Source organism: Pteropus vampyrus, unplaced genomic scaffold (assembly GCF_000151845.1).
Source record: "Pteropus vampyrus isolate Shadow unplaced genomic scaffold, Pvam_2.0 Scaffold106, whole genome shotgun sequence".
NCBI lineage: Eukaryota > Metazoa > Chordata > Mammalia > Chiroptera > Pteropodidae > Pteropus > Pteropus vampyrus.
Window position 1 is genome coordinate 5,888,206 of NW_011888887.1, and position 14,802 is coordinate 5,903,007.

Sequence of the window (14,802 nt, forward strand, 5' to 3'; positions counted from 1 at the left end):
CTTATCAAAACGTAATCCCATCATAAGGAGCATCTGGATTTGGACAGCAGTAAGTGTTTTTAGCATCTAACATCCTAATATGATATTTGTTACATATATACAGAGATGTCTTGCCGTGTTTTATTAATATTTAGGAAATTGATATGGCATTTAAGACATGTAATACAATTTAATTTTTTACCATTTAAAATTGCAAGAAATAGTCTCCTGGCTGGTATTCCTATGTAGAATATGTGATTTTCAGGAATGGATTATTGATGTAGAGACAGATGTTCATCCCCTCTAAGAATTAACTTTTTCTTCTGCAGGACTTTAGAAAAGTCATAAATTAATGTACTTGAGGAAAGTATACAAGACAGTAGTAGTATTACCAAGTTCTTACTGTTGTTGAAAATCTCTGAATTATCATCTACCTATGTAGATACCAACCCTTCAGCAACCTATAAAAGCTGTTCCATTCACCTTTTCTGTATAAAGTAAGGCAAGACTACCAGACAGCACCAGAGCCAAGTATCTATATATTTTTGCATCTCTCCCATGTGATTACTTTGTAGGCTATACTCCAGACTGTTAATTTAGTTCTTTCCAGTAACCTCTGGCTATTGCCTTGAGATAGTAAAATAATTACTGCTCTCTACCTACATCCTTAGCATTTTCCAGTTCTCCAATGAAATAATGTTCTTATATTAAAAATAAAGTTAATTACTGTTCAACTCTCAAGGTGATATTCAGCTGCCAGATTTTACAACTCCCTTTTTAAAAAATCTCTGTAACTATTCTACAGCTCAGGAGTACCCTGAGCTACACAGTTCTTGTCATCCTTTTAATCAAGCTGCCCTCAAAGTGCCAGGTGATGATACTTCCTCAAGGAAACACAAGGCCACCCTTAACCTGCAGTTCAAAAAGTCCATGTTATTTAACTGAACTCTTGGCACTATTAGCACTGACACACTAAATCTTTAAATTACAAATTATAACAAGACAGATAATTCTGTCTGTGATTCAAATGCTGTCATCATCCAATTTTTCCTTAGAAAGGATATCTCAAAGATAGAGATGTGCTTAATATGCAGTTTGGGACGAGCCTGGTCAGAACTGAGAGTTAATGTCAGAAAAAAATATATTTCAACATTGACCTCTTGATATGCTGCAATCACTTGATCAGAAACATAAATCTTCAATGCAATATACACATGATCTATTATTGAACTGTACACTAGAAACCTATTTGGTTTTATTAATCGATGTCACTCCAATAATTTAAAAAACCCATAAATCTCAGGAAGCCTTTCCAGTAGAGTCACAAAACTAGTGATGGGCTAAAGCTAAAACAGACTGCTCAGAATGCACAAACAGAAGTTTAAAACAAACATGTGAAGGAGGAGATTTCTCTATCTTTTTTGCCAACTACAAAATTAAGTAGAGAAATGTTATGCTCTGTCAATAGGTGAAACAGATCCAGACAGGTGACAGTCTGGATTAGAACTTAAAACTTGCTAGAGTTTATTCAACCTTGTTTTCAAAATCTAAAATAATGATTTAAATGAGGCTGAAGATGAGGCGCAAAGATATTCATTGCACATTAGTTAAAAGAGAAAAACGAATCTAAATATCTATCTATTGGGGAGTGGGTAAATTATTATCTATAAGGAATAGACAACTAGGTCAAAGAATATTAAGTAACATGAGAAAATACTCATTGTGTTAACTGAAAAACGTGAACTATATAATTGTATATAGTATATAGTCTTAACCATACATATATGGTTCCATACATATACAGTTAAGACAATAATATATATATATATGCACTTCTACTTGTATTTATGTATATAGACCAATATATTTGCAAATTAAAATAGGAAGATGACCCAAATGTTAACAGTGGTAGAATTACAAATGCCTTTTTCTTCCTTCTCCAAAACATGCGTCCACCTCACCCCAGCACACATAAATGTAAATGTAAACAGGATAACATCAGGGACTTTGTTTTATTCACTAAAGTGTCCCCCAGACCTAGAAGATTCTGGCACATAGAGATTCTAAATAAATATCTGCTGAATAACGGAATGAGTATATGCTATTTTCATTATCAGAGAAAAAGGGGATTTTACATTTATTTTTAAACCCTTCTGTTCAGCTCATGATCCACTGTTTCTCGCTCAGTCCATTGTTATGTGATCTTCTCAGCTCACCTTTGATGTCGAACCACTAGTCCCTCTTATTTACCTCCAATTTATAGGCTGCTTTAGAAAAATGAAAAACAGTACAAAACCACCAATAGTAATTCTGCAAAAGATAAAATATTAAAACACGTTCTTATTTGCAGGCCTTTTTTTACCCTCCCATACAATCACCAGGTGAGTGTAGCAATGGCTTAGGTAAGATCTATGCTAGTCCTTGACCTGGGATACTCTCCCTTAAAACAACTTCTACATACTCTGCAACTCAGAGACATTCTCAGTCTGTTCATTAAAGCCACTCAAAATATGTTACGAATGCAGGTGGAAAGCATTTTGATTGACAGCATAAACAATTTTAAATCATCTCAAGTATATTATCTACTTGAAACATATGCAGCAAATTCACTCTCATTGCCATACAGCAAAGGATTACTAATGGACGCACATTCATTTTACTGTTAGGGAAGAAAATTTGCTGCCAAGCACTTTTTGTAATGTATTTCAAAACAAAATATAAATGATTTAATGATCAGCTCTTATTTTGGATCCTCTCTCTACCTCTTCCATTAGCAGAGGTGACCAGGAGCAGGCTGAATAGAAGTCAGCCGTGCTCATGTTTCAGAGGTTTGAGGTCAGACACCGGCCTGATGGTTCTGCTAACAAGATACCGTCCACTGCAGCAAGCAGGTGGACTCAAGGCAAAGGCCAAGTTTCTTTCCAGTAGAGAGAGTATTGAGATGTCACTACCATTAGATGGATCTTATGAAGGGGTTCAAAATTATTTGAATTTTAAAATACATGGAATCCAAATTAAAGATTATAAAAATATTTTTATAAGTGCTAAATGTCTTTGAATAACAAAAACAAAAAATATCTAGCAAGCTCTGAAATCTTAAATCTTCCCATAGACTAATTTTTTCCATTTGTTTAAAAGGAAAATTCTTCAGCTGTCTTACGAGGCCTTCTGTGGTAATGCCATTCAGAATTAAAAAGATAGATATACTATAATGAGCATGTTTTCATTTAAAATTTTAAACTATTTAGCTTCTTGTTTTTATTTTTACCATGAATGATGTCATACTGTATATAACGTTCTATAATTTATATAATTTTTAAAAATTTCTATATCCAAACATATGGATCATTTCATTCCCCTTAACTGGATGTACTATTAATTCATTTAACCATTTACCTGCTGATGGACTTCAGTTGTTTATAATTTTTAGTTATAACCAACAATGCTGTAATAAATATCTTTATACAGCTCTCTTCTGCAGAGCGAATATCTCCTTAGGATACATACTTAAGAACTGCTAGAAAGAAAATTTTCAATTTGACAAGAAACTGTCAAAAGGTCCCTTAAAAGGCCATTCCAATTTATACCGTGACACCACCACCACACATCCATTTTCCAATATATTCACCAAAAACAGACAATATTAATCTTTTAAATATCTGTCAATTACATAAGCATAATATGATACTTCACAATTTTAACTATCATTTCCCAGGTCACTAGAGAGATGTTAACTGGCTACTCATATTTTTCTCTTCTGCGAAATGTCTATAATTTTTGTCCATTTTCTTTTATCTGTAAACTTTTTTTATATATTCTATATACTAATTCCTTGTTGTAAATGTTGTAAATATGTCCCCCTAGTCTGTTATTATTTTAACTTTGTTTATGCTGCCCATTGTCACATAGACATTTAATTTTTAAAAATTTTATCTAGTCAAATTTATCAAATCTTTTTCGTTGTGACTTTTATGTTTTGTCTTTGCTCCATTACCTCCAAGATAAAAAATTATCTCATACTTCTTTGTAAAACAAAGGTTTTGGCATATTAGTCCTGCCTTGTATGGCACTGAGGAAAACAGATGGGGACTAAGTTGCCAGGGCAGTTCCTTCTCAATACCTCCTGCTCCAACCCCTACAGATGTGAATTGCAATTTAACAGTATCTCCTTCTAATACTGTTTGGGGAGCAAAGGGTGACACCTTGACCTGAAAAGCTGTTTTCTGAGGGAACAGTGATTAACTGTGGTTCCTCTGCTGCCTGGGGCTCCCTACCCCAGAACTCACCCAGCCCTACCAAGAGCTTATTAGGACTGGCACAAATTGGAGTGTGGCCTTTCTCCCAGTACCCAACAGAGTAGCTGATAACCCTGGAGGAAAATGGGCTTAGAGGCCAAAATAAGAAGGTATTTGAAAAGTACAACCATTTCAAAAGAAAGACAACACAATCAACATGGATCCTGTCAGCGGCAGAAATATTAGAACTGAATGACCAAGAATTTTAAATTGGATCACTAACTATATTTTAAAAATGTACAGCAATATGAAACAAACAAAAAACAAATAGGAAAGAGCCAAGCAATAATATTAGGTATGAAAAATATAATAGTTCAGATAAGGAACACAATGTATAACATAAATAACAGAATGGAACAAACTTGAAAATTGGAAGATGAGACTGAGAAAATCTCCCAGAAGGAAAATATAAACAGATTTCTAAAATAGCTAAAACCAAAAAACAAGAAAAAATATATCCATAATTACCCAGAAATAAAAATTGAGATAATATCAACATAGTGGTGGTTACAGTGAGGGAGACCAAAGAATGAGAGAGCTTCCTGTATCTAATTTCCTAAATCTAAATTTTTTTAGATAAAAATTTTAAAAAGTAGAAATGCAGAAAAAGTAGGACAAATTGAAACAATAAGGACATGAGACATAGGTCTCATAAATAAGAAAACAATGATTAGTTCTAGGGGAAATAAAATACTGCAAGAATACTACATGTATACTAGATGGCCCAACTAAACAGTATTTACAAAGTCATAGTAATGTAAGTGGTGAATGTCTGCCTACCCAAAATTATGATGCAGACACCTGAGGAAGATGGGGATGTGGGAAGACTGCACGTGTTTGGCCGGCATAAGAAGAGAGCCAAATCTTCATCTTCCAGTGAGAATCAAGAGCTAAAGCATAAAATAGGAAAACTAAAAGATGACTAAACAAGAATGTTACTTAGACACATAGCAAAACAATCTGCCATAAATGAAGGGATAGTGGTTGCTTTTAAGGAAAACAATACATGGGGCACAGGGATGCAGAACTGCTGTTCTTAAAAAATCTTATAGAACTATTTGAGTCTTTAAACTATGTGATGCAAAACTTGTATGAAAACGAATACTTAAGACTATGAAGGGAAAGAAGAGGACCTAGAATTCATAAGGGCTGGACACACCACCCTCTCCAGCTTGGGAAGTCTGGCCCTGGGAACCAGACTGTTTACATCTTGTGCAACTAATGGGAAGCAGGGCCGCTTCCATGGAAGACACTTGAGGAATCAACTGAAGACAGCTTGTCCCATTTAGGGAGAAAGAACCACTCTATGAAAAGGTGTGAAGTTTCTTATTCTCATTAACCTCTGGTGCAAATCTGGAGTCGATACAGGCCCCATTGGGAATGAATTTCAACTTCCTACTCCTTTTCCACACATGGTGGTAAAGGGGCCATTCCTCTGCCAAACGAGGTGTGTCAGGCTGCACCTGCCAGCTATTGAAATGACTTCCTCAGAGAGCCAATTTCATATTTTTCCTCCCAACCTATATAAGAAATAATGGGGTATGGCCTTCATCACTACAGAAATAATGATCCCGCTCCCCATTTTGAATAATCAATGGCCTGCCAACATTTGCAATGCCTTCTGCATGAAATGTAGATAACACTGCATGAAGATAAGATCTTGGCAAACAGCAGTGTTTGTGCTAAGTCTTAGTATTTCCATCTTTTATCATTATCAAACACATCTTAAACACACAATTGCTTTGGCTGTTTCCAAGACAGCATACAAAAAAATGTTAGACATGTTGAATCTTGTCTTTCTGTTTATATGATCTAAGGCAGAGCCACAGATATCCAACATTCAAGCATTCGTTCCTATTCTTTGTTTATTGGTCCTGAGATGGAGTTTATTTTAGGGGTTGGGAGCAAATCAAATACATAGATGGAAGGAAACAGCAGTTCAGGAACAGCCAACATACCTTTAGCATGTAGTAGAAGGGGAACCATGACAGGAAGAGGTCGGAGAAGAATTCGGCAATGCTGAACACACCATACACCACCCAGTAGGTGAGCCACTGGGTGTCGTCTTCTTTGTTCGGACTCTCTATGGCTTTAATTCTGAAAGGCAACACAAAAGCAAGCATACCATGTAGTAAGATGTCAATGAAACATTTTCAGACATTACACTTTCACAGCCTGCCCACCAACACCAACTGAGAAACAGGAAAATGTATGCAGTGTGTCACTATACACAAGAGTACAAGAGACAGAAAACAATGTGGAGATATCAGATCAAGTCATTATAACTACATGTTCCAGTCATCTTCTGGTCACCAGGGAAACAAGCACCAGCTGTCGCCTGAATCTCCACCCTGCTCAGCCTCCACCTGGGCCCCAGGAGATGCCACCAATGACTGGGAACCCGGGGAATTCCCACTCCCCAGGGGATTCCCACCACCAGGGATATATCAAGAGCTGTCTCATGGTAACTCAATTCTTCTGCACTTTTAATAACTGGAGTACAGCATGGGTGAGTAGGAATTTACATAAAGGAACTTCTGGAACACAGTGCAGGCACTGCCCAAAGTCCATAACATAGTTCTTAACAAACAGTTGAAAACAAAAAATCATGGTGTCCATGCTGTTCTATCATTATGCAATCCTCAGGCTATGGTCTTTCCTCCCCTCACCAGTTAACAACATGATTTTTCTCGGTACCAACTACTGCTCAAACAAAATTCATTCTAAAAATGAAGAGAAATAAATTTAAAATAATCTTCTTTTACACTTTTTTTATTACTGTCCCCTACTCCGTCTCCTTTGGTAACCATCAGCTTGTTCTCTATGGGCCTGTTTCAATTTTGTTTATTCATTTATTTTGTTTTTTTAGATTCCACATATAAGTGAGATAATATGGTATTTGTCTTTGTCTGACTTATTTCACTCAGCATAATACCCTCTAGGTCCATCGATGTTGTGGCAAATGGCAAGATTTCATTCTTTTTTATGGCTGAATAATATTCCATTGTGTATATATACCACATCTTCTTTATCTATTCATCTGTTGATGAATATCTAGGTTGCTTCCATATCTTGGCTATTACTAGTAATGCTGCAATGAACATAGGGGTACAAATATCATTACAAATTTGTGTTTTTGTTTTCTTTGGATAAATACCCTGAGTTGGAACTGCTGGGTCATAAGGTAGTTCTATTTTTAATTTTTAAGGAACCTCCAAGCTATTTTCCATAGTGGCTGTACCAACTTGCAATCCCACCAACGGTGCACAAGGGTTCCCTTTTCTCCACATTCTCACCAGCACTTGTTATTTGTCGATTTATTGATGATAGCCATTCCGACAGGTATGGTTTTAATTTGCATTTCCCTGATGATTAGTGGTGACATTGAGCATCCTTTCATATGCCTTACATCTGTTTGTGTTCTTGGGAGAAAGGTCTATTTAGGTCCTCTACCCATTTTTTAATTGGACTGTTTGTTTTTTTGGAGTTAAGTTGTATGAGTTCTTTGTATACTTTGGATATTAACTCTTCATCAGATGTATAATTTGTAGATATCTTCTCCCATTCAGTAGGTTGTCTTTTGGTTTTGTTGGTTTCCTTTGCTGTGCAAAACTTTTTAGCTTGATGTAGTCCCATTCGTTTATTTATTTTCTTTTGTTTCCTTTGCTTGAAGAGATAAATCCAAAACGACATAGCTAAGAGTTTACTGTGTTTTCTTCTAGGAGTTTTGAGGTTTCAAGTCTAACATTTAAGTTTTTAATCCATTTTGTGTTTATTTTTGTATATGGTATAAGAAAGTGGTCTAGGTTCATTGTTTTACATGTTATCTGTCTAGTTGTGCCAACACCACTTATTGAAGAGACTTTACCCCCACTGTATTCATTGCCTCTTTTGTCATAAGATTAATTAACCATATAAATGATGATTTATTTCTGGGCTCTCTATTCTATTCCATTCATCCATATATATTTTAATGACAGTACCATACTGTTTTGATTATTACAGCTTTGTGGTACAGTTTGATTATCAAGGAGCATGATACCTCCCACTCTGTTATTTCCTCAAGATTTCTTTGGCTATTTGGGGGTCTTCTGTGGTTCCCCCACAGATAAATTTTAGGATTAGCTGTTCTAATAAAAAACAATCCTCTTTTACTTCTGAAACACAGAAATGTCTTCCAGTCCTGGGAATCTCTTCATTCTAAACCTGAATTCCATAATTTTTAAAATCCTATCCTAACATATGCCTAGGTATTTGTAACTGAGCTCGACTAAAATAGTAAACTAGAAGAAATATGAATCTTGTGTAGCCCATGATATGGATTAAGTATTGAAAATACATTGACTACTTGGTAAAGTGGGTTCCCCAAAGAGACAGGCTACTGGATCATGCTGAGTCATTCACTAAGAAAGACTCTGAATTAATTAGAAACAGCAGTGGGTGAATATATGTGCGTGCATGCATGCGTGCATGAGTGTTTTAGGAAAATAACCAAGAGGAGGGGAGCTGAATGAGATGACTGTTACTGACATAAGGAAGAGAAGGAGAGGAGGAAGTGATAAAGTGAATGTTGCTTTGATATCAAGACTGGACAAAAGTTTTTTCACTTTAAACACAAGAATCATATAAAATGAATTTAAAAGAGCTAATTATAAAATAATGGCTTATAAGATGTAGACTACATTTATGTTTTAGCATTCCTCAGATAGAGCTAATATAATAGAAGACCAAAGAAAAGGTGTAGGCAAGCATGTTAACCAAAGAACTTACAACAGTACACCATTTACACTTAAGTTTTTTCCCTCTGTGCTTTTATTAGAGTATGGTTTAACACACATGATCTAGAAAATACACATATCCACTTATAAACATAAACTGCTAAACATTTCATGAAATCATTCTAAATGTGATATCTTCAATTCCATTCTATCATTATTTTTTAAGATAGTACTCATGATCTGCGATTCAAAAATAGAAAAACTACCCTAACAGTTCAAGTTCAGAGCTTCAAGGAACAATTAAAAAAAAAAAAATGGTTAGTTCCTTAACTTATCAACAATGTGAATTCAAGTTTCCATGTTAATATACCTGGAACAAGATAGAGTAACACTGAAAAATAGAAAGAAAAGAACTCAAAACTGAACATACACATTGATCACTACTTTATAGAAAACCAAGGCAATGAAAGAAGACAAGAAAAGATCAGGGTCTTCTTAAAGTGAAAAAAAAATTTTTATAGCACTTCTCATATTATTGAAGCATTTAATTATTGTTTTAATTTAAAAGAGCACAACATTCCTTTAAAAAAAATGTCTACATGTCATAACATAAGCTAGTCAGAACAAGAAAGAACATTACAGACAGTCTCACCCACTCAGTTTACAGTTGAAGAACCTAAAACTCAAGAAGGAAGAGAATAAAAGAACTTAAAACGGGGAGTTCCATAATGCTGTTTACTTATACATTTTCTTGTCCAAGTGAGCAAATATAGGTGATTCCTCAACAATACACTCTACTGCCTTGTACATATACTGAATCACATTTCATCTCATGTATCAGGAAGAGGATGTATCAACTTAGGCAACGTAGGAAATTCAAGAAACCATGAGATTTATTCTATGTCCTTAGGTCATCTGCAGTCCAGCCAAAATGGCAAAGCTAAAGAACAGGAGGGGTAGGAGCCTTATAATTATTTAATTTAACCTTCATAACAGCCATATGGAATAGGTGTTATTCTCATTTTGAGAGGAAGAAACAGAGATGTGGCCAGAGTGCAGAAGATGGGTGGCAACACTGTGGGAGCAGTTAGCAGTTCTAAAAATTCTCTGAGCAGAACTGGAATTATAGAATATGGAGTTGGAAGATATCTTAGAGGTGGACCAGTTCGAATTCCACATTTTACAGACAAAAAAAATAAAGTTCAAAGAAGGAAGATTGATATTAAAATGAATTTCAACTCAAATTTTAAGATGACAGAAGCATGCGTTCACATATTTTTAAGGGCAACAATGAACCATTTAAATGCATTTTCGTGTATCCATACACTGAACTATTCTGAAGGCTTTAAAAAAGACATTGATGGGGAAAGAGGTCCAAGATACAGTGTTGAGTGTACAAAAGATTACTAATTTTGCATTAAAAAAATCCCAAAACATATTTGTGTATGTTTACAAATTAAGAATGGTGTCCAGAAATATTTATTTCAAATTGTGTAAAGTTAATCCTGCGTATTGGAATTGCAGAATTTTACTTTTATAAAGGTCTTTGCAGTGAGCATGTACTAGTTTTTATAATAAAAGGAAGGAAAAAGGTTTCTATTTGGAAAAAAAAAATGGGCGCCAGACTTTCTATAACTACTTCCTCCTGTGAGATTAGGTCTCTCTTTAGGGCTTTGTTAAAAACAAACACTAAAGTGAACATCAGACACATTCACTTAATTTCTCTCTTGAGGAAACAGCTCATGAAACAAAAATCTCTAACAACGACCAGACACATTCTGTTGTGTTTTACAGCATTAAAAGGACGTCAATACACACACATGCACAAACAGAAAGATACAAAGAGTCATACAGCCCATCACATGAAACTGACTCATTCTAGTTTTCTATTTAGACAAAACAAACTATCAAAAACTATTAATTACACTGAACTATGAAATAGCCAGGCTCTTTCCTTCATTTCTTCCCAATGCTCCTCTGGCTTTACATCATTTTCCCATTCTTAGCTTGCAGCTTTCTATCCTGGTTCTACCTCTTAATAGGTATGTGACCTTAGGCAAGTTATCCTGGGCTTCAGTTTCCTCATCTGTCAACTAGGGATGAGAAACCTCATTGTGTTGTTGTGAAGGTTAAATTAATACATGTCAAGCACTTAGAAACAATGGCTGGAACAAAGTAAGTATCACTAAATATTACCTTAATAGGTAATAATTACGATATGGTAATAATTTTTACCATCACAAGGCAAAAGATAAAAAACAGAGCGATAACACTCCAGGCATTGCGGCTAAGCAGAGCTAGTAAAGGATTACTAGCATTGTTAATAGGCTAAAAGAGATTAGAGAATTATCCATGGATTTTAATTATACCTCTCTCTCCAAATCCCAAATGCTACAGAGAATAAAGAGTTAGCTGAAATCTCCAAAATCCTATTCGCAGGTCAGCGGGAACGAATTTGACACTACTGAAAACATTTTTCAAGGCACACGCTGGAAAGGTGCCTGGCCAAAATTCTTTACATTCATATTGAATTGGTACAGATATGTCCATAGCCCACTGGCCAGCCCGCATCCAGACCACTGGGCCCCAGTGACTGGTACTGGCTGCCTCCACCGTGGCCCATCTGTTGTTCACATCTTTGCTGCTGTTTTCTTAAACCAAGCACGGCTAAAGGACAGCATTAAATGCAAAGTCCATGTTTGTTATGTGTAACATGTAATAGTATTCAGAGTTTTAAGCAATTAACAAATGCAAAAAATGTCCAAAAACATCCAGCTCGACTTTTACCTAATATTTATATTATAAATATTCTATTATTATATCACGAAGAAATTAAAAGTAGCAAACAGGAAAAACAGATATGAGAAGGGAAGCGATTTTTGTTTTTGAGATGCTTCTCAGTTATAATTACTGATATTTCCTTCTTTCACCAAAGACAACTTCAGTTATGTTCTACCATTGGGATGAATGTTATATTCTGTCACTTCAATGTAGTTATAAATTAAGCATTTCTGACATTGTATTAACTCTTTGAGATTCAAGCTTATTCCTGGTTAATGGGTATTTCAATACCGTCGTTCATGTCATTAAACTGAAAAATGTCAATTTCCTACATTAGAATGGAGTATATTCTTCATATATATTATATTTATGTATTATACCCACACACATGTATACAATGAAAGACAAGCATAAGATAGATGATAAATCCAAAAAGTTCACTGGGAAGTTTTACAGATATTCATTCCTATATCTTATATTTCAAATGATATAAAGGTAACTTCTAAACAGGAAATATGACTATCTACTTTAATCTTCTTTACTTCGTTATAATTTTTCTTAAGACAAAAAGGAAATGAAAAAAATAAGCAGTTATTTACGTATTATTTAAGAAGTAATTATTTACTATCAGTACAAACCAAAAACTTGACTGGCTATACTTTTCTCCACTAAATTCTTAGTGGTGGGGAATGAAGTGAAATGGCCAGAGAAGCCTTGTATAGCTTATCCAGCAAGATGCATTCAGACATAAGTCTATACCAAAAACCGACAAAGTACCTGACACTGTGCTTAAGCCCTGGGGCCAAAACAATGATTATCAAGGACCTAAAGTCAACAGTCAAAAAATAATTCCACTCCTAATTAAGTAGCACATGTGTGCTTAGGGAGGGGTCCTGCGAAGGAGGTTAGAAAGGTGGAGTTACAGAAACCTGGAAATCTCAATGGAAACAAAACAAGGTAAACAATGGATTTAATATTTTTAAATGTTCTTTAAAATTATACCCCATGCTTAGGAACATGTGTACCAAAAGAGAAGAAAACCACTAGCCATACCACATATTTACAACTGGGAAGAACAAAACTTTATTGTACTTTATTGTTCTTGAATGGTGTTAAGCTGCTGATATAAGTAAAAAAAAAAAAAAAGGAGTACATGGAAAAAAATAAATGAAAGAAAATAATTGGGAAGGTTTTCCTTAATCATTTGAAAGTTCAATAACAGTTAGAGAACCATGACTGTGATTAAGTCAGTTTTCTTCTCTGTATTTTAAAAGTAACCATGCTTAATTAAGCACTTATTGAATGCTTGATTCTATGCTGTTTGACATATTCCCTCCTTTTACATGTGAGAAAATTGAATTTTGTAAAAGTTAAGCTATTCACCCAATGGTTAACATAGCTAGTAATTACCAGCTCCATATACGTGGCTTCTGATCAATCACACAAAAAGCAGCTCAGGTATATACTACCTGTACTGTACATGGTTCAGATGAAACTTAGTCACTACAATTCAAACTAGCCAAATGACATAAAATTAAGTAATATTAAATGTCTTCAAAGCATTAGCTTTACTACCATAATCAGTCGTACCCATCGATAGGATTTTAATTTTAACAAGTTGATTTATATTACCACACTGGCAGTGCATCAAAATAAGCAGTAAAACAATAAAAACTTTGAGATGTGCTGTTCGTAAAGAACAGAAAGGAAATTGCTTTGTGGTCCATCTGCTTTATTTCTAATGTGGTAAACTATGTTTAATAACAAATAGTCCAGAGTGCAAAGTAAATTCTTTGAAGCTCGAATATGAAGAATGTGAACCATAATGTTTAGAATCCTTTTGATACAGCAGACACATTAACATGACCATCTACACACGGGACACTTTTGGTTGTATTTATCAGAGAATGTGAAGAATTCCTGATTAGCTCAAAATGGTTTTCTTATTACCTCTGTTTAACAGTTTGCTGCTGCAAATCTTATTTGATGCATATGTACATCGAATCAGCAGGAAAAAAGTCATGTATTTTAAGACATAAACACTAATTTATTTCTATGCCAATAAGGAAAAGATTTTTCTTTTTCATGGAAAAAAAGGTCAGAAACTATGGGTGCTCAGAAAGTTACACTTGTTTTTCACTGACAAGTAGGTGTGTTTCAAAGCAAGAGGAAGAACAGAGCGAGAGAGACTAGTGAAAGAAAACAATATATAATAAAACCAATCTGCTTATGTACTATTTATATCATGCCCAACCCTCATGCCCAACCCTCCTCCCCAACCCCAAAGATATGAGATAGCTAGTGGCAAATATGCTTCTTAAATACATAAACTGTCTTCTAAGATGACTATCTATATACAATAAGAAACATATCATGCTCCTTTACTCTTGAATATAGTTTCTACCATAGTATAAAATGACCAATTTAATGAAATGCATAACATACAATAAGCTAAATTTACAGGCAAACACATTTGAAGATGAGTCTATAAAACATCTCTAATGGAGACGGAATTACAAAAAAAAAAAAAAAGCCCACAAAAAATAGTCATTCAGTGGACTCTATACCTATATCTGACTTTGCCTTAACAGACTTGTGACCCAAGTCTAGTAACTCCAGTTTGTGGCCTTGGTTTCCAGATCTGTTAAAGATGGCTATAACCCCAGTAGCTTGATCTCTAAGACCTCTCCCAGCTAACATTTTATAACTCGAATCTGAATGCATTAAACTATTTGATAGCTAGATGGTTAAAAACAATTAATGCTCAAAGCAATAAAACAGCACATGCAAATCCTACTGGGACAAGCCTGTCAATAAAATTGATGGCTCTATAAATATATCTATAAGTTTGACTTAAGCTCAAGTACCCTTACTACCAACACAGGAACAACCTAAACTGACCTTTCTCAAACAAAAGGGACACATCAAGATGTAGATAGCAGTCTAGCATTACCTCTGACATGTAAGCGATCCTTCACTAGATCACTTGGCATAACTATCAGAAGCAGCAGGATATATATAGTGGCCAT

At 34.9% G+C, this 14,802-nt stretch overlaps 1 protein-coding gene across 1 annotated transcript in view; it reads right to left on the reverse strand.

Annotated features, from left to right (window-relative positions):
- REEP5 (receptor accessory protein 5) overlaps positions 1-14,802 on the reverse strand; it is a 37,104-nt gene that overhangs the window by 12,230 nt on the left and 10,072 nt on the right. Inside the window, exon 3 of the mRNA XM_011365174.2 lies at positions 6,233-6,371. Coding sequence (XP_011363476.1) covers positions 6,233-6,371 — 139 coding nt within the window. The remainder of the gene's footprint in view (positions 1-6,232; positions 6,372-14,802) is intronic.